This window comes from Lichenostomus cassidix, chromosome 5, assembly GCF_008360975.1.
Source record: "Lichenostomus cassidix isolate B80296 chromosome 5, HeHo_3.0, whole genome shotgun sequence".
In the NCBI taxonomy this organism is placed as follows: domain Eukaryota; kingdom Metazoa; phylum Chordata; class Aves; order Passeriformes; family Meliphagidae; genus Lichenostomus; species Lichenostomus cassidix.
Window position 1 is genome coordinate 36,971,881 of NC_139486.1, and position 25,305 is coordinate 36,997,185.

The window sequence follows — 25,305 nt, forward strand, 5'->3', positions numbered from 1 at the left end:
AATTCTGTGGCACCAAATTAAATACTTTCTTTTACCCTTGCTGACAATCAGCAGAAATTCATTTGAAGGAAAGGTAGAAAACTACTGGCTGTACTGAATCAGCCCAAAAGTCCATTTGCCCCAATACCCTGTGTCTGACACAGTTCAGTGGCAACACTTGGGGAAAGTGTGCAAGCTGAGAGTGAGCATGCAGTGAGATCTTTCTGGTATATTCTCTCAGGTCTCAAAAACCTGGAGCTCAAGGACCTCACAAAACAGTGGTTGCACCTTTTCAGTAGTTTTTGATGGATTTTTCTCCAATGCCTACCTGGTAAGCTTTTGAGTCTCTTCTCTAGTTTCTATATCTGTAACATCTTACAGTTTTAAGTTCCACAACTTGGAACCAAAGCTACTCACAGCAGTCAAGATGCAGACATGTAAAGAATTTAAGCAGTGATATAACAATGTTTTCGTTTATACTCAGTAAAAGTTAAAATGAACTGCTGAGAAAATGAAAGTGTACAGTTTTAGTAAGAGTACAGATTATTCCTTGTGTGGGAAAAAAAAGAAAAATGAGAAAGCAACTACATGAAATAATCCACCATCCCAGCAGAAGGGAAGAGGGAAGAAAGAAGATTTAATGTTGTCCATTTTACATACAAGGAATGGCTTTAAAAGACCATAAAATCAGTGCTTACACTTATGTCTTGCTTTGAGCACAATAAAGAAAACAGAGACTTGGGCCCTCAGTGAAATGATTTCACCTTGTCCAGGCAAGGCAAGCTTTTACTCTGGGATAAGTTACGTTGACACTCCTTGGGGGAATCTCAGTCCAATGTGAAGAGACCAAGAATCTCCAGCTACCACCCATGGAAGAGGGGTTCCTGAGCAAACATTTCATGTGATCTGCTGGCCAAGAATGATCCCTTGGCAGCAGGATTAAGGCAGGAGCACAAGCTGCAGGATGTGGCTACCTGCTGCCCTTTGGACTATCTAAGTCCTTCCTGTAAGTCTGAAAATGTCTGAAACCAGAATCTGCATGATTGTCCTGGATTTGTTTCCAGCTGCAATGTGAGGTGGGACACTGATCGACACAACTTTAGATTCTCCTATCTGCTCTTTTCTCTTTCTGCCTGCTATTTCTGCGAGTTGTAGTTCAAATTTTGAAAACTGGGCCAAGTTTTGAAAAACACATGCAGGCCACTGCCACTGCAATCCAGCCTCCTCACGGTCTTGCTAGATTGCCTCTCTATTCAGCCTTCAGGGTGTGCCATGGAACTCATCCCTTTGCTCAGATGCTGGCCTGAGGAGGGCAAGGTTCAGTGATTCTGGAAACACAGTTTCAGTTTTCACTAAGCCAAGAACTGCTAATGTTGACACTGCTGAAACCATTGAGCCAAGTTAGCTGCTTGTGTAGTTACCACAGGTTCCTGGGAGCTCTGCCAGCAAAGAGTATCTAGTAGCTAACCCAGAGACTTTCTAGTGAATGACTCTGTGTCCTGGAAAGTGGACAGATTCAGATCAGCATCCCAGCCAGCTGCCTCTGTTTCCTTCCAGCGAGCCAAATGTCGCAAGAAATCATGTCAGCAGGGTGAGGAAGTACTCACACATCTTCCAGGCACTCCGGGGGCTGCTTCAGCCTGTTGCCACTGATGAGGTAGTTGTAGATTTCTGCATTTTCAATGCCAGCATAAGGGGTTTGCCCTCGGGTCACAATCTCCCACATGGTCACCCCAAACGCCCACTGCAAATGAACAGCACATAGACCAAGTGAACAGACAGTTCCCTGCTTCGTTATCTCTTCAAGGTCATCATGACAGGGAAAACTGGAAAGGCAAGTCCACAGGACTGAAGGACAATACTAGTGTGAAAATAGATCTAAAGGCAGCAAGGAGGAGAGAAGCTGAGATCAGAAGTAAAAAAAAAAAATCCCAAAGGAAAAATAAGCAACAATTTCAGAGGAATGGTTTTAGCCTTGCTCCCCAGGGGTAAAGTGATGGGGAATATTTAAGCACTGATTTATTTAGATCTATGAAATTCCACCGATGCCTTCTGCAGCACAAAGTACCTCTGCTACCCTTGTACATAAGTGTGTGGGTTACATGCATTTCAAATGTCACCTTCAAACTGCCATGCAGAAGAGAAAGGAAAAAGAATAAGAGCACGAGAGAAGAAACGGCATGGAGAGGAAAAGGAAGAGAAGGAGGGGGAAGTGAAGAAGAGGATGGGGAAAAGCAATGAAAAATAAAGGACAAAAGGACAACAAGAAGAAAAGGGTTGATGTCTTCTGCCATTAACTGCTCTCATCTTTTTAGCCTTGAGTTCTGACAGCACCCAAGGCAGAGGCAGCACCATCCCTCAAGCACAAGGCAAACTCCCTTTCCCACCACTAGGGCTTTTCCCCACCCTCAGTGGGATTCCTGCACTTCAGCAGGAATACGAGTGGTCCCCAAATGCACTAGAGCAAACCTCACCACATCACTGTGTGTTGTGTACAGATTATCCGCCAGACTTTCCAGAGCAAGCCACTTCACTGGCAGCTTGGAGGCACAACCCTGGCGGTAGTAGTCTCCACTGTAGATTTTCTTAGAAAGTCCAAAGTCTGCAACACTCACATTCATGTTCTCATCCAACCTATAGGAAAGTTTTCACAATTAAGGAAAGGAAAGCATTTTTTGGCCACCTCAGGTAAAAAAAAAAAAAAAGTTCAGAGAACTGAGGTATACAGTTCACCAATTATTACACAAAAGGAGAATGATTTCATCTACTTGGTGACCAATGTGAAGTAGCTTAGTGGTCTCAAACCAGTTCCTTCAGACTAACAGGGAAACAATTATGACTAGGGAAGTGGCTATGCTCAGATGGTCTACTCTCTTAAACAAAGCAAGAGATACTTTCTGTTGTTTCCAAGATTATTGGAGGACATCTGTAGTGCTCACTGCTACCACCAAGGCCTGCACCCCACATTGGCAACCAAAAAAATCATAGGGCAATTGCCTAGTGTGCCTGTTAAAACTGCTTGAACTAGATCTGCAACAGCTCCTCTCCAGGCCTGGTTAATGGTCTGAACTGTTCTGTCACTCACTTAAACCTATAAATGTTGGCAGATAGTCCAAGTAAAGCCCACAAAGACTTCATGCTCCCAGGCCTCATAAAGGACTCACTGCTTTCCCCAGAAGATGTGCTGAAATAGGCATTCAGCTTCCTCTGGAGGATGTCTACAAAACCAGAAAATCAGTATGGGTTTCTCATAAATGTCAAAGCAGGCTAACCCATCATTTTTCATAGTGACTATCAAGCTCTTATCAAGCTCTTTGTACATCTGGACATTCAAATGCCTTTGGAAATCTGTGTCTCACTGTGGATTTTATTGGTTGTCGTGGTTTTGTTCAGAGACAGAGCTCTGTTGTCAGAATGAGTTGTTCCTTACTCCATTCTCAGGGAAGAAGCAGAGTGGAAAGGATAAAAAAAGGACTTTTCTTCCCTTCAAAGCAGTCAAGGTTGTTTGGTGTCAAGAACAGTGAAGTGGGATCATACGCTGTGTTCACCATGCAATTATTTTTAACGACATTCTCAACAAGCTTTCAAGGAAAGTACAACTCTTCATTGTGAATATCAAGTCCTCAAAATAGATACAAGAACAGAGACTTCAGGATACAATGAAAGTTCTTTTCTCCTAACACAGCCAAACCCATGCCCTCGTGTTGGCTACTTTATATTGTGGAACAAACAGCCTATGCTGACACACAGCCACTAGAGAGGCTAATTACAAACACATATTGTAATCAACTCTATGAAACTCTATGTGCAGACCAATGATGAAGAAGTTCCTTATAGAAAGGGTCTGTTTGAAAACTCAGTGGGACTTTAGGAGTTGCTCCCTGCTCCCAGCAGCACCACCACATACTCCACCACAATGACCATGACTCCCCTATGCCTATTGTCACTTAAATGCAAGGATCAGCATTCTCAGACAGGACACCCACACACTTCTGTCATGCAAAATGTTTCTCATCCCTCCTTAACCAACTGTGGTCTTTCTTTTCTCTAAAAACTCATGAGTTGCTTACATGCAGTTCCGAGCTGCAAGGTCCCTGTGTATGAAATTTTTTGAGCTCAAGTACTCCATCCCGCTGGCAATGTCAATCATGAACTTGAGGAGTGTCTGAACCGGCAAGTTCTGTAAGAAACAGCAGTTTAAGTTACTGGAAGTTTTCAAGCATGTATGACAACACTGCACAGTTTGCTGCTAGCTCATAGAGCACGGATGGGGGATATATAGGGAGAGGATGGGATGGATGAGCTGGTCCTCAACATGCATGGAATAAAATGCTTCAAGATCACATCTCTCAACTTACTCTGGTATTAAAATCGAATCATCTGCCAGTGCCTTTGGGAGACCAATCCTGAACTGCTCCCAAATACATTCTCTGAAAATCCCTACCCTCCCAGAGGAAATTCTACAGTAAGATTGACTTACAAAAGGGTTTTCCCCAATCCGTGACATCAGCAGAAAAGCATGGAGGTCTCCATGCTTCATGAAGGGCAGGATCACCATGGGAATTGGGAGACGGCCCTTGGGACGGCTTCGTAGACTGACTCCTGATGAGGACACACACAGCAAAGGGGTGTTAGCAAACAGATCACTCCCAGGGGGAATCTCACAGGTTGCTGCCCCTTTGTCTTACAGATCTGGAGGCAAGTGTCCAGTTTTGGTGGGTAGATTCCATGCTCCAAGCTCCTTTCTATGACTTTATGCCAGGAGGTGTTAAGATGCCTCTAACCCTCTTTACTTCAGAGGCCATACTAAGAACCTAGTGCCCCTCTGCTCTTCTTGCAGGACCAACTATAAATGTTTTTAGGATCACTCCAGACCAGACAGCCCCAGCCCCAGGCTCTGCAGAGCAGTCTCCACACGCTGGAAAATGCCTGCATTCCAAAGTGTCCACCCACAAATGTCTTGCTTCTTACTCAGTATTTTGGACAGGCACAATCTTCCCTCCTTCTATTTACAGTCTGCCAGCCCACCCGTCCACATTTCACAGCAATTTAGGCACATCTCAGCCAGCCAAAGTCTCAGTGATACATTTGCAAGACCCAAAGAAATAGCTTAAATAGGAGATGGTTATTACTGGTGTAGGAGGGCAGGTGTGGGGAGCATTACACACTCTGAGTCCTTCTGGGCCCGGGGAGGAGCAGTGCTGACCTACGGAGGACTCCAGGCAGCACAGAGCAGGTTGCACCAGCACTGCTGCTGGACAGCACTGGGGACTGAGGCTGTGTGGGATAGTGCAGGAACAGGAGGTGCTCTGTGGCACTGATTGTCTTACCAATCAGTTTGGTGACGTGAGGGTGGTCAAATTCCTTCATACAGGCAGCCTCTCGCAGGAACTCTTCAATGTCAGTCGAGGTAAAGATGTCCGCTAGAAAAAGTTACTGTAAGTTTTCTTTCTTTGTAGGTGGCTCCATGGGACTTCACAAATAATGATTATCAAAAGCTTGTTCTTTCCTCTCAGAACTATACCTAGATAAGCCATTTTACAACAAAGCAGAGCCTGACACTCTCTCCTGGGATGGGCAGCCGTGAGCATATATCAGGGACATCTGGTAAATTGGTACTTGGTGGAATAGAGCTGGTTAGCAGCTTTTTTCTCAGTAGGAACTTTCATTGGAAGCTGTGCAAACCATGCGGGGGTTAAAGATACAAGAATTAGTTAGGTAAAAGAACTTAAACTACAAATGTCAGGGAGAGGAGACATTGCACAAATGAAAGAAAATGTTGAAACTGAGGAGATGGCCTGGAGCTCCTGGCTGGCATAGCAGGGCCCAATTCATCTCTGACACGGAAAGATCAATGCTTTTATGTCTCTTAGCATGATTGAGTCTTATTAGGTGCTAGAGCTAAGATTTCTTAAATAACCACACTACTGGAGAGCTCAGACGAAATTCAGCAGTGGCATACATCAGCAAAAATTTGGAGTGAATTATTCTCATTGCTATGACTCCAGATTTATGGAAACACATCAATATAATCAAGAAGTATCCCAGTCAACTACTTCCACCACAGCTACTGCTCAATTTAGCAGGAGTCCTCCAGCCCTGCTGCAAGATCAGACTCAGACCTGTAGGGGAGTATTGACATTACCTGCTTTAGGCAAGTAATTTCAATATGATTCAGAAGACAAAAGGAGATTCCCCTTTTTACAGTCAATGAGAAAGGAAAGTGCCTCTGCAGGCTGACAGATTGTTCCTAAGTTAGATGCCTGAAGGGAGATATTCTGACTACACAAAAGCTTGCAAACTGATTAGAATTATTGTTGAAATTGGATAAAATTATACAAATTACAGTAGAGTGATACTAGTGTATTTACCAGTACAACCTGGTATTCTGTGACAGCAAAGTCCAGAGATAAGTGACTGTGACTGCTTTCAGTCAGTCAGCTAATTTTTGCCTTACAGGCAGGAGGGATCAAATAACACAGGTTGACATACACAAACACAAATATATATGCATGTATTTGCTTTGATTTATACCTATCTCTTAATTGCTTTTCTTGTTACAGACTTCTGCCTGATGAACGTGTTTAGTTGCCCTTGTTGTGTACACTCAAATGACAAATCAGAAGGGAGTTGGACTGCTCAGACAAATGCGCTGACTGAGATAAGTTAGCTTGCCACTGCATTCAGCCCAAAAACTCTCATGTTTATGCCAGGATATATGCTTGGAGGAATACTATTCTTTCACTGCTGAATTATTAGGGCAAAGCAGACCCATCTGGGCTGTCCACGCTACATGATGTAGTGGTTTTGGTTGCACTCACCATGTGCTATGTGCTGTAGAAGCAACTATGGGAGTATAGCTCCTTCCCTGAAGAGCTTCCACTACAAAAAGACTGACAAGAACGGATGGGAGACAACCTGAATGGAGTGGCCAAGTGGGAATCTCAGAAAGGAATAAAGAGCATCGGGGATATTTGCTGAGAATAGGATAGACAACATATAATCCTCCCAAGCTCTCTTTTCTTAAGTAATTCAGGTATCCCCACTCCCACATACCTTTCAGCATCTTCACCGCCACTTTCTGGAAAGAGCCATCATCTAGCTTCAGTAGTGCCTCTCGAACTGACCCAAACTCCCCTGTAAAATTATCAGAGCAGGCAGTGAGGAACAGCTTCTTGTGAAGAAAGTATGATTCACAACAGGTTCACTTTGGGGGTCACTGGCAAAGAAGCTGAGTAACCATAAGAAATGCTTCATTTTTCATTCTGCAGTTTCAGATAGCAGCTTTCAGCATGTGTGTGTCTAGAAGAGCTCTCACTACGAGTAGACAGATGACTGTGCTGGCAGTCCAGAAGGCACAGGAAAACAAGAAGGAAAAAAGCAATCCCTGACCAGACAGGCGATACAGACACAGAGTTTAAGCTGGGACCACAGGCAAACATTTCTGGGGAAGCCATATCATGAGACAGGAGTCTGAGTGAGGTTTTGGTCAGTGAGGAGGCTGTTAGCTGGAGCTGCAAATGGATGGGTTCGCTGAGGAAGCTTTTAGTGTGGATAGCCATCAGAGCCAAGTGATGGTGCCAAGACTCAACCATTTGAGACACAGTCAGCCTTATCTCTCAAAACTCAGGGAATGACTTCTATGAATCACAGCTGACCACAGAAAACGTAAGAGTACCTCTTGTGTGTGAGTGATATGCTGATTCACAGAAGGCAGTGTTTGCCCTGGTTCCATAAGGGAGATATTCAAAATATTCTAGCCTGAAGAGGCTTTATACCACAGCTTAACAGCCTCTTTGCATTAAGATCTGGCTCTAGATTTGCTCTCCCTAATTTTTCAACTGCTTATCCCACCCAAAATGCATTAGTGTGAGGAACTCTGGTACTGAAAAGAAGGAAGCAAAATATGGCAGTCAGGACACCTATCCCAGAAGCATTATCATTATCTTTCCATTAGCTTTTCACTGGTGTCCTTCACTACTCTATGGTGTGTGCTTACTTCACAATAGCCATGAACAGTGGATCTGACCACAAACCAGGAAAATACAAAGGTATTTTGTGCTGCTTCCATCCTGTGGAGCTGTTGCTCAGCTGTAGAGTCAGCAGAGCCTACGATAATACAGTCATGTCACCTTTTAACCTGTAACCTGGGGTTGTGGGAGTGGGGCTGACAACACACACCAGATCCTGCCAGCTGGCATCTTCACACGAACGCCATGCCCTGGGGCTGCTCTGCAGCCAATTTCAGTTTGTTACCTGCCATGGGGACAGGCCAGAAGGGTTGAAGCAGGATCCCAGACACTGGCCAAGAGCTGACACTCACAAACAGATGACACAGCTGTTTAACTACTTAGCATTGTTAAGCCCTCTGAGACCACTTCTGCAGGAAGGTCATCTTCCTGCTCTGAAAGAAACACCTTTGTTCTAGGAGGGATGGAGTGGAAGAATGCTCCCTGTGGGAAAGGGTCCAAAAAACCTGCAATAAAACTAGTTTTATAAGGACAAAGGAAGCCAAAACTTCAGCTTCCCTTTGCTTATGACCCCTTACTTATGCTCCCATCTTAGTTACTGGCTTTACCCTTGCCCATTTTCATTTATTTCTAGAGACTACCTTTGAACTGAGAAGCAGGGAAGGATGATTCCACAGTTAGCACTGACCTGTCTTCTGGGAAACCTAAATTCAAACCTATCTTTCCACACAGAGTTTCTGGGCCAATCTCTCAGCTAAAGTTAACTGAGAAACATTCCACTTTTGCTCTGTCCATCCCTCCTGATCTGAAAACCTCAGAGAAGTGTTAGGAGCACCTGTGTGTGAGACCCAGATGCACTCTTAAGGACTTGAACTAATGAGGACAAATAGCAGCAAAATTCAGTACCTGTTCCAAATGTGCCTCTGTAAGAGCCCAAATTAAAATCTGGCGTCAAACCACTTAAGACATAGAGAATACCTGAAACTGTATCACTTTTTTGAGGGGTTGGAGTTTTTGATGTAGATAATCTCTGTCTCTGTATTGTGTTGGCCCATTTAATACTTCATGCATGCTTATGTAAATGGAAAGAATTCTATAGCATTACTTTGTTGGTAGAAAGAGTAGAAATTTAATTGAATATTCCTTTGTTTGAATCTCTGAAAGAAATTCATGCACCAGTGAATCAACAGTACTTTGGAAAGCTGAGCATAGACTGCAGTTCATGACTGTGCAGAGCCATATTATAGGAATGGCTTAGCCAATATCCTCTTAGTTATGCTAAACCTCTGAAACATTTTATCCCAGCGGAAGGGATAGTTCCATTCAAATTTCCATCTACAAGCAGGAGAGAAAACAGGCTGTTTGTAATTGCTTTCTCCCTACTCAACAGTAAAAGCAATACAAGTGGGATTTTCAGTGTAAAGCCTTGTTCAGTTCTGGTTCTTACCCTTGCCCAACATTCTTCCCAAGGTGAACTGCTGCTCTTGGATTAAGACATCTTTGAGTTTTGTCTTCAACTCATCACTGATCCCTACACTCTCCACTGGAAAAAAACCAAACAACAAAATAAATGAAAAGTCAGATAAGAGGGATTTAAATATTCTGTCACAACATCAAGAGTCACCTGTTCTAACCTCCATCTCCAGTCTGATTCCCACACTGTAAGCAGGAAAACCTGAAAAAGGCAGAATTGCCTTCCAGAATTCCCTTCCATTCTCACCACAGACAAGAGGCCAGTAACTTTCAACCATCAGAAAATGTACCTACAGTACTTACAGGGAGAGGGTGTGATAATACCACCCTTAAACACACCGAGAACAACAGGTATACAGAAATAACATAAATAATGCTGAGAAGACAAAATCCAGTATGAAGGGCCATTGATAGGCACTGTTTCATACAGCTTAATTTAAGTTGATGAAGCTGCACCACTTCAATGACTGTCTGGAGCATCACCCTAACACAGCTATGCAGTGCTGCCACAGAGAGCTGTTCCCCTCCTGAACCAGGAGACAGAAATTCATCACCTTAATGCATCATCTGGCCATTCCTGGGATTCAACCTCCTGTTTGATAAGTTACTAATTCCTGGGTTTCTAAGACTTATTAATTGCTTTGTGCTTGTACCATGGCTCAGCACATTTAAAGCAGTTTAAAGACTACTGCTTATATTTATCTCACCTTTGTATTACATTCCAGTCGAAGGAGTCCTTTCAGAGTGAAACTGGGGCAGGGGAGTGGCAAATTTATGTCTTGCATTAATATACACAATGACTGTAGCTGTAATTAGCAAGTGCTATGTAATTGGTTTGGCAACAGCAATTCTGGCCTTTCACCTCTGCAATTCATAGTGTCTAAGCCCCATTGTAAATTAATCCCATGTTTTTGATCAAGAAACATCAGTTTCAGTGAAAACACAGAGAGCATAGTACATGCATGAACACAGCTTCCCAGGCAGGATCACTCATATCATTTTACTTACATGTTGCTTCAATGAGCTCTGGGCCCTCCCTGTTGAAAGACCTGGCAGCTCTGAAATGGACTGCTGGATCCCCTCTGCCAACCACACTGCCAAAGGCATGGCTAGAAGGCAGAAAAGACACACAGGGCCATGGTTACATGGGCCATTCACTTCTAAAAGGGTGTGTTGGACAGTATGGATGATTTTTTGCTCCTTGCGTATAAATACTGCAGACTGTTTTGTTAAAGAGGGTGTAGCTGGAGAGGAGGAACAACGGGTTTATGCTGCCTTGCTGATGTACCTAGAGCCTTCCAAAACAGGGGAATCACTCCTCCCAAGTGCCTGGGAGAAACTGCAGGTTGGGGCAGGTTGCAGGAGTCATATAAACAGAGATGCTGGTGTGAGAGGGAGGTCTGGGAGACTGGAAGGAACGGGAACCTTGTTTGCAGTAGGGAGTAAACCACAGCCAAATGTCAGAGGTGATGGAAAGGAAACTTTACTGGGGATCCAGAGGGTTCTGGGCAGTTAGGACCAGCTGCTAGATTGAAAACCAGCATGGGATAAAGGGATAAGAATACAGATGTTTCATCTGTGCATCTTTTGTCTTTGAATCTCTTAAGCAGCAGTGCTAAGAATTACTTTGAGTTTATATTTCTACAGCCTAATAAGACCTAGCTATTTACATAGCAGTTTTTCTACTGTATTTTTAGTGTCCTCATTTTGAAGAAAAGGAAGGCACCCCAAAACTATGGGAAAAAAACAATATCTGCAAAATAAAAAAAAAAATCCCAACCAAAAAACCAACCAATACAGTTATCCAAAGAAACTGTCAAAAGTACTTCATCCACAATGCTTTCTTGAAAAATAATTGAGTCAGAAACCACAACAGAAGAGAAAGCAGAGATGTCTCTAACCAAGACAAGGAGAAACTCCCTTACCCAAACCGAGTCTCCTTTCTTCTTTTTCGAAGGAGAATAAGAGCCAGGGCAACAGCAGTGACCAGAGCTGTGAGAATGCCCAACGCCACAGGAACCCAGGATGTACCATAAGGAGGTTGTCTCTGGCCACCTAGATGATGGAGAAAACACCAGTCAGAAAATAGAAGACTGTCAATGCTAAGCAGACCAATTTCTCCTTTTTGCTTTTAAATGGGAAAGCCATGCCACTGCACCTGGTGGATCCTGGTGCACTGGAATTTGGCATAAACAGGTACTCAGCCAATCATTAGGAAGGCTTGCTCTTTCACACAGCAAAGGCAGGGCAAATGCATCTAGTTATCAGAAACTACTGGTTTTGAACCTTGAGAAAGTAACAGGTGCTGCACCAGACCATACTATTTTACATGAGCTCATGATCTGGGGCATTTTAAACTTGAGCCTCAGGACAAAAAGGTTGCTTAATACAAGCATTCTGCGTGCAGGTTTCACCCTGTCCTGTTTGAGGCAGACATCAGAACCTTGACCAGGTTACACAGCACTACCTGAATGTCAGCCTGGTAACATTTTGAAAGACAACAGAGAAGGACGATTGACTCATGGCAATCTGGTTAAAAATATTTACGTTTTTCCTCTAACCCCTCCCACAAAGAGAAGCACCCTGAGGGCCTTGGTATTAGCTGGAACTTCACAATGTTGTTTGGTTGGTTGTTGGTTTGGTTGGTTGCAGCTTCTCAGTGTCTATCTCCAAAGAAAAGGTGAATTTTAAAAAGTCCCCTGTTAGTCAAGAAATAAGTTAGTCAGCCTACAGGTTCCAATTCTGAAATAATATTTGCTCCCAGAATATGTATAATTTTGACTACAAGCTGTCTACAGAAGAAATGGAGATGCTGCCAAGCTGAGCAAGGTGCCAGGCACGGAAGCTATGAATAAAAAGAATATTATGTATGCTTGGCAAAAAAAAAATTAAACCAATTCCCTGAGAGATTTCTTCTCCAAATACAATTACTTAAGATTAAATGTGAATTTGAAAGGGTTTATTAAAATCTAGGATAGCCCTCATATCTCCAAATTGTTTAAGAGTGAACAAGAAAAAGTCCCTGAGCACCTCCTTCATCTTCATGCTCACTTGCTCGCTCTCAGCAGCTGACTGCCCTTTACCAGAAGGTAAGGAAGAATCATCTTTGATGATGTAAGTCCCCCTGTTATAAGTCATGACAGTAGAAGTAAACCTATCCTTAAAAGAGATGTTAGGTTAATGGGCTGGAATTTGGATGAATCTCTGCACAGATGCACATGAAAAGGAGTCAGAAGATCCTTACTGGCAGAGTCCTGGCAGGCAAGAGGTTTCTGAGGCTTGATTACCAGCTACATTGATAAGCCTTATCATCCAAGTTTTTAAAGAAGTAGTATTAGTCTAATAAACAGGCAGAGCTTCAGGGAATAGAATTGTGGACCAATGAGGAAGCAAACTAGTACTTCTCCACTTGAAGCAAATTATTAGATCCTTAGTATTTATTTTCCACCATCTTATCTCTTTCAGTGACTCACCTCTTCTTTTACCACCCAGAAGGCTTTACAGGCTCTGGGTCTCATGATACTCCCTCTTGCTGCAACTTTCAACCCAGCCTTCAAGGCTGTTTATGAGGAGGAAGAGATCAGAAACAGAAGCTGTATTTCTCAAATACAATAAAGGTAATTCCAACCCTCTCCACAATTCCCAAGCCAATCACTTGGGCTGTTTCTGCCAAACAATCAGGGCAGAAACAACTGACAACACTGATGTAGAAGGGCCTCTCTGATAGTTAACAATAAGGTTTCCCTCCCCCTGTGCTGAGATAAACCTCTCTCGGCTTATTTTTCTAGTCTCTGTCCGTTGACTGGTCTGGTGAGAGAGCAGGGATTTAGGGCAACTTCCTGGGAGCCCCTCCAAAAGGAGTATGGATGAAAACAAAATTAAATTAAATTCTTCTCCCTGTTTCTAAACTGCTGGGAATCAGGAGCCCCTCCCACATTTTACAGCAAATGTGTCAGAAATAGAAATGAATGCTGAAATTCACTGCTTCTCCTCCTCTGCCCCACACATCATTGCTTCCCATTCCTGTCACTGAGCTTGAGAGGAGCCTGCAGCCCACAAGTTGCCTCTCCTCTCTCAACTATGTCTCTCTCCCATCTCCATCCCTCTCCCTTTTTCAACCAGTATATGCCTTAAGACTGCACAAGGCAGAGAGAAGACTGTATTATTAGAAGTATTAACAGAAGAGTTTAAAAAAAGTATTTAGGAGCCCTTTGATGATGAGCCCTTTTATTTCACAGAAAGTTTATATCTCAAAGGTGTGCAAAGAACATAATCCAAGAGTCTTCTGCCTACAATCAAGAAGATCACAGATAGGAAAAAGCTATTAAACCATTCTGTTCCTCGCTCTACAATTGAAAAAAAAAAAAGGTTTCTGTTGAGAAAGTTTCTGCAAATATTAAAACAATCTTTGTTAATAGCACACAAGATCTCTGCATAAGCAGGGTGGAGCTCCCACTAGCTTTGCTGTGATGACAAATTCGACTTAAAGTTTATATGAGCTTAGTCATCCTTATTGGCGCACTGGGAGCTGGTCAGAAACCACCCCTGGCATTTCTCACAGAAAGCAACCAGTGCCAGTTTGCTATTTTAGGAAAGGAAGCAACTTGTATTTTCTACCAGGCCTGAAGCAAAACTGCAGTCTTTCTGCAGCTCTGCTCTTTAAGGCCTGTCAGTGTTTCCACGGCAAACTTTTACTTCCAGCCTGTTATGCCTGTGAAGAAATATATGTGCTTCCAGACAGCATTTAGCAAAAACAAGCACCACTCCTATGCTACTTTTTTTGAAGTGGTTTGTAAATAAAAACAATCAAACAACATATAGTGCTTTCAGGATTATCCCATTCCAGCTCCCTGTAAAATGCAAACCCTAAACATAACCTGGAGCCTCTTGCCAGTGATGGACGTTTTCCAAAGGGATCTCCTAGTTCTTTCAGGTATTTTTATCTGTATTTGGGTGCCACAAAAAATACACGATTAATAACCAGGAGGAAAAAATCGATGGAGCCAATGACCAACCTCAGCAGATTCAGCTCTGAACCTCCACACCCCTTCATTCTGCTTTAAATAATTTGAGGGCTTTGATCCCACAGTGATTGTGTGCTCACACTTAACCTTCAGTGCTGACTTTGTCACAGGGACCAGGCAGCCAAAGGACCTGAGCAACGTGAATGCTAAAACCAGCATAAAATGCACTACTGCAAGTAAGGATACAGTTCTCTACTGGTTACCCTACCCATATCCCCCACCTCCTGCTTGCCTGGGAACTCCCCTCTAGAGTCCCCCTGCCATCCTTAAGTGCAGAGGGTCAGGAGAGCTCAATGTGCATGTGATTCCTCAAAGCCATGTGGAGTGGGAGGAAAGCAGCAGCAAGTGGGTCAGCATCAGAAATTAGAGATTGCTATCTGGTCCTGCCACAGGCACTTGGAAACAAAACCTCAGGAGACTGTGGATTTTTGACTGACGTCGTATCACCAATCCGTATCTTTATTTGCAATGTATTCCTCTTCTCTTAAAGTTTCGTTCACAAGCAAGAGCATTCTCTCCCTTCTACCCATGTCCCTATGTAACATCCTGCCCTGCTTCATTGCCTGACTCTGATCTCCCATTCACTGTGAAACACAAGCAGCAAGCAAACCACGCCAGGTGAGCCTAACTGCCCTTCAGCACCAGGAGTGCACTCTACACGTTCTTTCCTCCCAACAAACCCTTCCATGTGGTTCAGATTGCATGGTACAGCGTCTGTACTATCGTCTTTCTCTTCTACCAGTAGCTCAGCTTTTCCACGGAGACAGCTAAACTGGTTTAATATAAATATATTCAGTAAAACCATTATGAACCCCCACGTGGCCATGGTTTAAATCAGGCTTTACTAAAACTAGTCAGGAATGGCATAAAATTAAATCAAAGAAAAGAACCTATGTTAGAGGAGTTTTCTGTCACATTTACTCGTGTAAATCTGTGTAAACCTTCATTTGCATATTTTCTGTTGTGTCTGCCCTTCTGCTCTGCTCTAAGCACAGTAAAACCCTGATAAAGAAGACACAATAGAGGCCAGAAGCTGTTTTGTTTATACAGCTCTTTAAAGATTACTGAATTACCAGTCTCCTTGATGAAGTGTACTGTTATATAAATCCATGTGTCTCAGTAAGTTGTAAGCACTGTAGAAAGAGAGTGAGAAAAAACAGCAGTCCCAGTACTTCTTTTTCCCCAAAGTGACAATAATGGACACTCACCCATGACCTCTTGGGCTTCAAGCAGGAAGAGGTCACTCCAGGGCCCACACCCAGCAGAGTTCAGCACACACACCCTGATAATCAGGTCTTTGAGAGGATCCCACATAGTGAGATTGGCTTTTGTATCCTGCACGATCATCTCCCCCTGGGTACAAATGACAACAAACAGTGAGGTGTCTTAATAGGAATCTAGCGTAAAACTTCACCTTTAAAACTAAACCAAAATAGTACCATGTACTTCACTGGTGCTATAACAAGGGTTGGGAATTGTGACTCCTAGGCCCTTATCTCAGTTTTGCCTGGGATTTGGGTTGTTGTCCAGGGTTTCTCTTACCAAAAATTGCTAATAGTTTCCCAAGGCATGAGGCAGATAAGAAGCTTAATGATTTCTTCCTTTGAGGTCCTCCCATGTACGTTGCTATAGAAATATGGGGTTTTTCTGCTATTAAAAGATATACCTCCTTCTTGTGGTTTACTGTAAAGCATCTGGCAGTTTTAATCCAAGGGAGGAGTCTGCCTGTCTGTTTTAATTTGCAGACCAAATCCTAAATGGCTTTTGAATTCCAGCACCAATTTTCACTTAGGATGGCAAGGCTAACATATTTTCAGTAGTTCTGTGGATCTTCATACACACTTTTTGCAGTAAACCCATGAACATTTGGCTGCCACCATTGACACTGTGTAAATTCAATGAGAACTGAAAATACCATCACTCAAAGTCAACAACGCTGACCTAGTGTGAAATGGGTCATACAAAATAGGAAATAAGTCTCTTTTCCCTCTAGCTGTCTATTATTATAGGCTTGCTCTTCATTAATAAGCACTGGGTAAATACCTATTAGGAAGCTAGAAACCATAAGAAATGCTGTGAGCTTCAAAGGCTTATAGATACCTGGGAAAGGTCAATGCCAAAGAACAAATGAAAGGCCTTCTATCCTGCCAGGGTCCTTTCAACTCCCTAAGTGTTGTAAATGAAGCTAAAGAATCCACAACCTTCTTTCTGTGATTTACAGCATAACTCATTCACTTGTGAAGTATCCCTTTGCTGCTAGGATTTGGAAAGCCAAGGCCCAGTCACAGGAGAGAGGAAGCCCAGATCCTGCACTGTCTGAGCTGGACAGCCCTAGAGAGAGGCAGAGAGAGGCAAAGTGGATTCTCTCTATGCTGTCCTTGTACAAGGAATGGCAGAGAACTAGTCTGTCTGCAGATAAACATTCAAGTGAAGGAATTCTGAATATGCCAGGAAGGAGGAAATGGTCCTAAATCTTGAAGTCAAATACTAAAGCATTCCCTAAAATCAGAATAGACCCATTTACACAAAAGCAATGCCAGCAATCTAATCCCCTGGTATGGATGAAGGACCCTAAATGCCCAGAAAATTTAATATGAACCTTCTGCAACTCTGTGTTCAATAGCTCAGTACCTTCTCAATATGTTACCTGCGTTACATTATCCTGAATCCATTCCAGTCTGTATCCCAGGACATTCTCTTTTAGCACATCTGGAGCCACACCTTCCCACTCCAAAATTAGACCCGGATCTCTTTGAATAACATGGATATTTTGAGGGGTGCTGCTTGGAGCTGAAAGCAGAGGAGAGAACGCAGTCACTGTGTGCAGGAAATTAAGGCACTATCCACACCGAAAATGGCAATTTCACCCTTTTTGCTGAGATCGTCTGGAAAAGAGAGGATGTGAGGGGAGAGAACAACTTCTGCAGGCCACCAGCACTCTGTGCCTTCAAGTGGAGAAAACAGGTCAGTACCTGTAATTTCTCTCAAGATCCCAAGAATCTCACAGAGCTAATGGACCAGCATGCAGAAGCTCCATGGCTGTGTCAAGTCCTGTATTATGCATCACTGCTGTTAACCACATTTAACTGTATATCATTATTTTGTTCTAGGAGACCCTTAGAGTGGACGAGCAATCTAACAGCACAACATTTTCCATATTTCAGAATGAGCAAGGAATTAATGACATTTATCAGTCTCTTTTTCAGGTTCAGAACTGCAGTCCTGTTCTTGTCTGACATTTCTTACCAAGCTCCAGGGTCTGGAAATACACCCTGTCAGTGAAAGGGGAGCTGCCCATCTCATTGCTGCACTGCACACGGACGCTGTAGTTGGTGGAATGCTTCAGGCCTTGCACGCCGTAGGCAAAGGGTGGCACTGGGGTGACTTCAGTGGAGACCTCCTGGCCACCTGGTGACTCAGCTACCTGTGCCAAGAGCCAAATAGAGATGACTGTTACCATAAGCAATATGACTAACAGGTCCATATGGGTAAGAATCCATTTAATTGTCAGTTTAGGAACGTGTAAGAATAGATATAGTAGCAGCGATGCTTAAAATTCTGAAAAGGGAGTTGTCAAACTAAGAACCATGCAGTGACATCACTCAGGCAATTCAAAAACTTTCCACCCGATGAAAATTTAGATCCATATTTTAAAACATTTCCTTCCCTCTGTTACAATTTCTACAGTTTATTATTCCTTTAAAGAAAACTAAACGCGCTTGTCACTTTGAGTACTAGCATCAGGCTTCTGAGGCTTGTTTAAATTTGGGCAATGAAAACCAGTAGAGCAACTTGCCTGTTGCCTACTGTCACCTTTTGCCAAATTCTGTTTTTGTGAAGTCTGTATATTTTCAATTTTGTAGTGGATGAGAGACATGATAGACATAGGTGGCTTGGATCAACTAACCTGTTTCAAATTAAACTGAAAAGAAACTTCTTACCACTCCTGCAACCCTTCTTTTTCCTTTTTTTTTTTCCCAATCTGAGCTTTAAAGTAGCATGAATGTTAATTTAAATCAGATATCACTGTGCACTTTTAATCCACAGACAGGTTCCATGTTCCTACTTTTGTACTGACAACAGCAGAAATCACTGCATAGCTCCAGGCTCAGACTTTCTTCTCAAGTGTGTATGAGATAGCAAAGCTGAGAGTAAAAGCAAGATGTACTGACAAAAGCGAACAGTCATACGCACTTTATATACTTTATATGGCAGCTTTTCTCCCTTTCTCACTGCCCTTCTGCTCACTCTCACATATACTTTTGGCACACTGATTTATTTGGCTGGCAAAAAGGAAGAACCTTAAGTTTCCTGAATAGAAAAGCACATTGTTGTCATTATCAGTATCATCCAAAGCAGGGAAACAACAAGATGACTTTTGTGTAAAACCCTGTCTGCTGGATGATGTGTTTCTGTTCAACACTCTCAAGAGCTGGTGCTCTTGCATCTGCCCCTTTCACACCCTGGAACTTGGCTGTGTTAACAGTCAGAAAGTGCTGCCATTCCCTGCTCTGTCCCCAGAAGCAATCTGCCTGTCTGAACATGGTGCTTCTGGGGCACCCACGGCAACGCCGAGCGCCATGAAAACACAGCAAACTTCCAATCCCCCTTCTCTTTCTGGGAGACTCCCAGCAGAAGTGCAATCATGAGGAGCCAGGAACATGTGCATTTTCACATGGAAATGTAGGTCAATGTCTCACACAGCCTCTCTCAATGTGGGAGTCAGAGGAAGCACGGTTTTCTGACAGCGCAGGGTCATTGCCAAGTTACCCTGCTCCCAGACTCAAACGCAGGAACTCTGTCCTCCCCAAATAGAACAGAAAAGGCTTAGAAAAGGGGTGAGAGACTGCTGAGTGGACAGAAACTGGGCTGTTCTGATTCAGCCTCTTTTCCACATGTACCATCCCCCACCCCTGCCCCTGCCAAAAGTGAGGGAGAACTTAAATCCCAGAATGATTAGCATTGCAGCATGCAAGCCAGAGAGAATAGGCTGTTCCAGATGGAGATAACTGGCATTGTAAAACAGAGGAAGAAAAGCATTTTCAACTGTGAACAAGAACAGAGGCAGCAACAAAACCCAGAGACCAGGGCCAGCTGCATTCAGGAGCTCTTTCTGCCAGTGAGTTCAAAGTAGAGGATAATCTCTCTTACTTATGAAATATAATAAACATCAGAGCATGAAATCTCTGGGTTTCCTCCCCAAATAAAAAGAGGACTGCAAGTAAATTAGCTAGACTGATTCCAGCATATCTTGAGTTTATAATCCTCCTCTGCATAGTTGGCAACACCCGGCAGAAATTCCACTCCAGCTCACAATGCTGCTGTAATCAGGTAAGGAAAGCATAGAGGCCTGGCAAGTAAATCCATGGGGAATGTGCCTAGCTGTGTTTGCACAGCCTGCTTTGGGTATCACCATTTATTCTGACACTTGGTTACCTGTTCTTTGATCTGATTCTACAGCTAAGCATGCAATGATAGAAACTAACTCTGTCTGAAGTCAGACACATAACATTGTTCTCAAGAACTTCAAGAAGCAGACCAATTTTTCAGAGATGTGGAGTACTCTGCTCCTGGCAGAGCTACAGGACATTACCAAGCTTGATTATCTGGGCAGAACTAGTCTTAGACAATGGAAAACCTTTCAAGATTTACAGACAGGGCTTAAAATTACTCTGAAACATGCAAATAGGCCTGATCTTGTATCAGAAAGTCCAATCTGTCTCCTGCCTCCATCATTCCTACCTTTCCTGTACCACATCCCATACTTGAAGCTCTTCATTCCTTGGACTCATTGGTATGTCTGAATTCTTGAACCTCCCCTGGCATCATGCAGCACAGGCCTGAGTTGGCATGGGACTCAGAGCACCTGCACTGGAACAAGCTACCATGGGCCACTGCTCCATGCAGGAAGGGTGAGCACCCTGCAGCTACAGCTGCTCAAGGGCACTTCCCACAGGGTGCTGTGTGCTTCATGAGTGCTGCAGTGCAATAACCTGTATGGAACAGCTGCCACAAAGGAATTGATGTGATAGCCTGCTGGCAAGGAGAATGGGGCCAGTCTTTAATGCTTAACTTTTGAGCATGAAGTTCATGACTTGCTCTTTGGCACCTATATATACCTCAAGTTGCCTCCTGTTAAGCTTTCATGTTTTAAGACTGTGAAACAAGAACTGAAACTCTGCTAATAAGCTGAGAGAGCAAAAGATGTCCCAGGAAATGCTGTGGCTCAGGAGATTCCTGTTACTCATGCAGGGCAGGGCACAACCCAGAGAGGCCATACCTGAAGAGTACAGGAATGGAGGGGTGCACGGCCATCAAATCCTGGCACCCAGACCACGCTGGCATTGCTGCTGGTGACTTGGCTTACAGTTACATTGAGAGGCGGGAGAGGCATGGCTAGAAAGGAAACAAAGAGACCTTTCAGTGTACACAGAACTGAACAGGTATTCACATGGAAATGGCAGAGGCTTGAGGCTAAAAATTATGCAATGAAATCACTAACAGAAATGTGGTACAATATCACATCTTTAGAGAGCATCCCTGACTGTTGTCAATGAAACTATTATTTTAATGTTGAACAAGCTATTGTCAGCCATTCTATCATTGTCCAGCACATTTGCTTGATGCACACAGGCAGCAGTTGATCTCTTTGACAGCAATGCCAGTGTGTGATGTTTCCACCTTCACTACTCAGCCCTCTTCCCTGCCCTCTCCACTGCAGTGCATGACTCAGCCCTGCTCACACAGTTGCCTGTGGACCTACATTGTGAACCAAATTAGGGCTTTAAAATTGCACCTCGGGTGCTCAGACCAGCCTCTGACACCAGCTCTGCCAGCACCAGGTGGAGAGTGTTTGCTGTAGTGACCTGAATACCCTGGAGCTGGATTTGCAGTAGACCCTCTTTGTGCTGCCTCCATTGCAAACTCCTGCTGAAACACCTTGGGACAGAGCCGAGACTAAAAACTGCCTCCTCAGGCTTAGGATGAATAAACTCTATTTTACAGAGGGGAAATTCAAGCCAAGGGGAGTGCCTATCCCATGGCCGACACCACTCTACAAACCAAGGGCAAGGCCAGGAACAAAATCAGGATTCTCAGACTGGACAGTTAATCAGATGCTTGTGCTTCCTACCACCACAGCACAGCACCCAAGTGCTTGGCTGCCTTTTAGGATCCTTGATGCTTCCCTTTGACCTCTCCTTTCCTCTCACTGCAACTCCACATAGTTACTTCCTATTCTTCCACTCACCATCTCTTTTTCACCTCTGAGTTTTCATTCAGGCACCTCACTCCTCACACAATTAGCAGCTTCATGAATACTAACCTCTCCCCTGACCTTTTTCTCATTTAAAAAAATTCTATCTGATGCTGTAATACTTTTCCTGTAGCACCTCAACAAATTGTACCTCAGGAGTCCTCTTTCAAAAACCCATCCTCAGGACAAGTCTCTGCCTGCAGATCAAATTTTCCACCTCTCCTGAGTTGTGTCCATCAGAAGGCAGCAGTGGAAAACTAATTGCAAGCCAGGATTTCTCCAGCTACATCTTCTACTCTGCCAGAGAGCACCTTTTTCACTGCACCAAGGACAACCACAATACTGCTGCCTTCAGCATCTCCACAGGGTCATCTTGCAGGAGAAATGCAGAGCACAAAGGCCCCTCCCAGGACTCTACAGAGGGCCTAGAGGAGAGAATGGGCAGGGAATAGATGGTGGCACAGATTAACCCTATAAATCCTTTGTTGTCTGGTTAACCAGTTACCAGGGCAGGGGCCTGCCACCTCGGTGAGAACAGGGTGTGTGGTGGGAGGTGGGGCAGCAGAGCAAGGGTCTGGGATGGAAGCTGGGCAAGAAGTTCTTTGCGAGTTACCTTAGACTTTCCTGCACCTTCATTTCATTCTCTTTTGATGTCAATGTTCAGGTCTGTAAACTCTTTGAGGGGAAAAAAAGCTTGCTTTTACTTCTTACTTGGGAATTGTTGAAATATTGCCCATAACTCAAGCTTTTGCAGACACACTTGTAACTTCTGGGCTTAGCAATACGTAATTTTCAACACTGGATCACAGGCCCAAAGGAGGCATGTGCTGTGCCACCAGTGAGAATAAAAAATCAACTAACACAACCCCTGTGTAAAGGAGACAGCAGCTGAGGAGGGCTGGCTTGCTAGCACCTTCCCCTAACTCTGCAAACTGTAGAAGGGCCAGAAGCATTCCCCCATCATCTCTTGGGAAAAAACTGTGGGCGGCTGTTTCCTGTTGTGCTCTGAAACACGGGATACAACCCTAAAAGTATTAGCTGCACACATAAAGGAGAGCAAAGCCCGCCTGAGAACAGGACCTTGAGTGTTAACATAATGAGAGTTAACTTCCTCTGTGCTTGGAGAGTGGCTGAACAATGGGGCTTTGTACACGGCTGGGGACTGTGGGCTACAATAACAGTAATTTTCTGCTTGGAGTACACCCAGCACATTGTGGGCACTACAGAGAATAGATAATGAACAACAACAGGAGCAAATAGGAAGAAATGTTAACAGTTTGTCAATGTCCTAGCAAAAATATTTGCCTCTGGAAACACAGAAGAAGCTAATTGTTTAAAAAACTGTAGAAAGATTTTAGAGTCCTCATTAGCAGATGGGTTTGTGTAAGAGAGGAAGGCCCTGAACATGCATGTGCAGACAACTACTCCCAGGAGTAATTTAACTGAATTCTGCATGTTCACAGGATCAAGAACTAAATAAACATTATTTGGGCCTGCCCTATTTCTGCTGATTAGGAGCTTTGCTTTAATTTTAACAGGGCTGTACTAGATCTTCGAAGTTTTTCTATTAAGAAAAGCCTCATCATTTAGGCAGATTTATAACTACTTTTATAGACATATCTTTGAGGTTTTAGAGATATAACTTTCATGACACCAGCACTAGACTTGCTATTCAAAACCTGACTTTTGTCTCTAGGACATGCCACACACTGGTGCAACAGTTGTTGAGTCACTTAAGCTTGCTGTTTCTCACCTCGAGAATGTGTGTGCATGACACAAGTGTGCAATGGCAATAAGACCCTCCTAAACAGGCTGTGTGGATCCATTAGCTGATGATTGACCCCCGTGGAGCACTTTTCAGCTAAATATAATTGCTGGGAAATGAGAGACTTCTGAGGTCTTTACCCCTTCATCTTATTAATATTTAAAAAAATAGTAATAATCTGTATTAACATTTAAAAAGTAATAAAGCTTGCTTATGCTAAATGCTTTTTTCTAATTATGGCTTGATGAGATTTTTTTAAAGTGCAATAGCTTTGTGAGCTAAATTCCATCCCAGGATAAAAATACCCATAGAAGATATATTCCACAATAACTAACTCCCCGGTGTAGACAAGCCTTTAAGGCAACAACTCCCAATGGTTTTAAATTAAGTTATAAATCTTACTAGTCCAACATACTGCATTCTTGGCATAGCAGTAACCACAATGTCCTGAACAAAAACACACTCCAAGAGCAGTAGATTACAGCTGGATTTTGATCTGTCCCTTAATGAACATTAGCTACTTCAACTGTGAGTTCTGATACTGATACAGACATAAAGGATTGCTTGTATTTGTGCTGAGCAATAAGCTACCACTTGGAACAAATGATTTTTGTGCCATGCCTCTCCTGGAACTGATGGTCATATAATTAAAAGTGCATTAAAGCATGACTAAAAATTCTAATGCAGAAGCATCTCAACATGAAGAGGAAGGGAAGAGCTGATTACTCTGATTATCCCCATTTCAGTCACCTGGAGGAACAGAGGAAATGTCACATCAGCCTGGAGACTCCCAAATGGCAAGTGGTCATGCACAGGCTAGGATTTTTTTCAATGAGTTTTTAAAGAGCAAAGAATAAAAAAAAAAAAAATCCATAAAACCAGTGTGGATGAGCAGATCTTACTGCCACTGTTGATCACCTTCATTGACGTTTTTCAGCATCCAATGTGATGCTAATAAAAGCAAGCAGAAGTAATGGCCTCTAGCTCTAACACGAGCCACCTATCCCTAAGAGGGAAAACCTTCCCTGCTACAGATTTATATCAGCTTCATCTCTCACAAACAGTTTAATAGCCCCAGCTCTCTCCTTCTCAAGGAAAAACTGTCATTTGACATCACATTTCCACTGTTGAATCAGATATGGATTATTTTCAAAAGCCTGAGATACAGCCCTGCATAGGAAGTGGGAATTGCTGTTAGAACACAAAGCATTGTTTCAACTGCTCAGAGTTCCAACCACTGCTGGCAGCTTTGAAGCAACTCCTTGCATTAAGCAGCCCTGCCTTCCCTCCCCAGACAGCAAACCCAAGGCCCTTGCCCAGTCTCTTGCACCCAGTCTCTCACCTTTAATTTGAACAGTGGCACTCCGAGATGAAGACAGTCCCTTTACGTTGTGAGCTTCGCAGGAGAAAACTGTGCTTTGATTAATACCTGGAAATCAGCCAAGAAAAGGTAAGGAAACACAAACAGCTATATAATCCAGCTTCAACCTTCAGTAGAATTTCAATTATTTGTGACATCCAGCTCAAGCTGTACAGGCAGTTGGAGGGGTGAGCTGGGTGCCACTCAGAGGCATGTGGATTTCAGTGTAAATAATGTGCTAAACACATTTTTAATGGAGGGAGTGTGGCAATGTAAAAAAGCTTCCATGGAAGTGTCAGAAAGCACTGAAAAAGAAGGAAGAATCTGTCAGGACGACAGCTCATAGTACTCAGGCAGTACAGTCTGCTTCTCACATTCTGGTGAGCATCTTTGGAGCAAGGATTGTGCTAATCTGTGAGCTTATACAAAGCCCAATGCTTTGGGCCTCAGCCTACACCTCAGCAACATTCATCTTCTAA

The 25,305-nt window shown here is 43.4% G+C and overlaps 1 protein-coding gene across 5 annotated transcripts in view; it reads right to left on the bottom strand.

The window, feature by feature from the left end:
• TYRO3 (TYRO3 protein tyrosine kinase) overlaps window positions 1-25,305 on the bottom strand; it is a 41,562-nt gene that overhangs the window by 3,768 nt on the left and 12,489 nt on the right. For all 5 annotated transcript variants that reach the window (XM_085062381.1, XM_085062382.1, XM_085062380.1 and 2 more), the window contains 14 exons: window positions 24,809-24,895; window positions 20,727-20,842; window positions 17,693-17,870; window positions 17,094-17,236; window positions 15,655-15,799; window positions 11,348-11,477; window positions 10,431-10,531; window positions 9,397-9,492; window positions 7,036-7,116; window positions 5,310-5,402; window positions 4,460-4,581; window positions 4,050-4,159; window positions 2,454-2,613; window positions 1,587-1,723 (listed from right to left, as the gene is read on the bottom strand). In XM_085062381.1, the coding sequence (XP_084918507.1) occupies window positions 1,587-1,723; window positions 2,454-2,613; window positions 4,050-4,159; window positions 4,460-4,581; window positions 5,310-5,402; window positions 7,036-7,116; window positions 9,397-9,492; window positions 10,431-10,531; window positions 11,348-11,477; window positions 15,655-15,799; window positions 17,094-17,236; window positions 17,693-17,870; window positions 20,727-20,842; window positions 24,809-24,895 (1,699 nt within the window). The remainder of the gene's footprint in view (window positions 1-1,586; window positions 1,724-2,453; window positions 2,614-4,049; window positions 4,160-4,459; window positions 4,582-5,309; window positions 5,403-7,035; window positions 7,117-9,396; window positions 9,493-10,430; window positions 10,532-11,347; window positions 11,478-15,654; window positions 15,800-17,093; window positions 17,237-17,692; window positions 17,871-20,726; window positions 20,843-24,808; window positions 24,896-25,305) is intronic.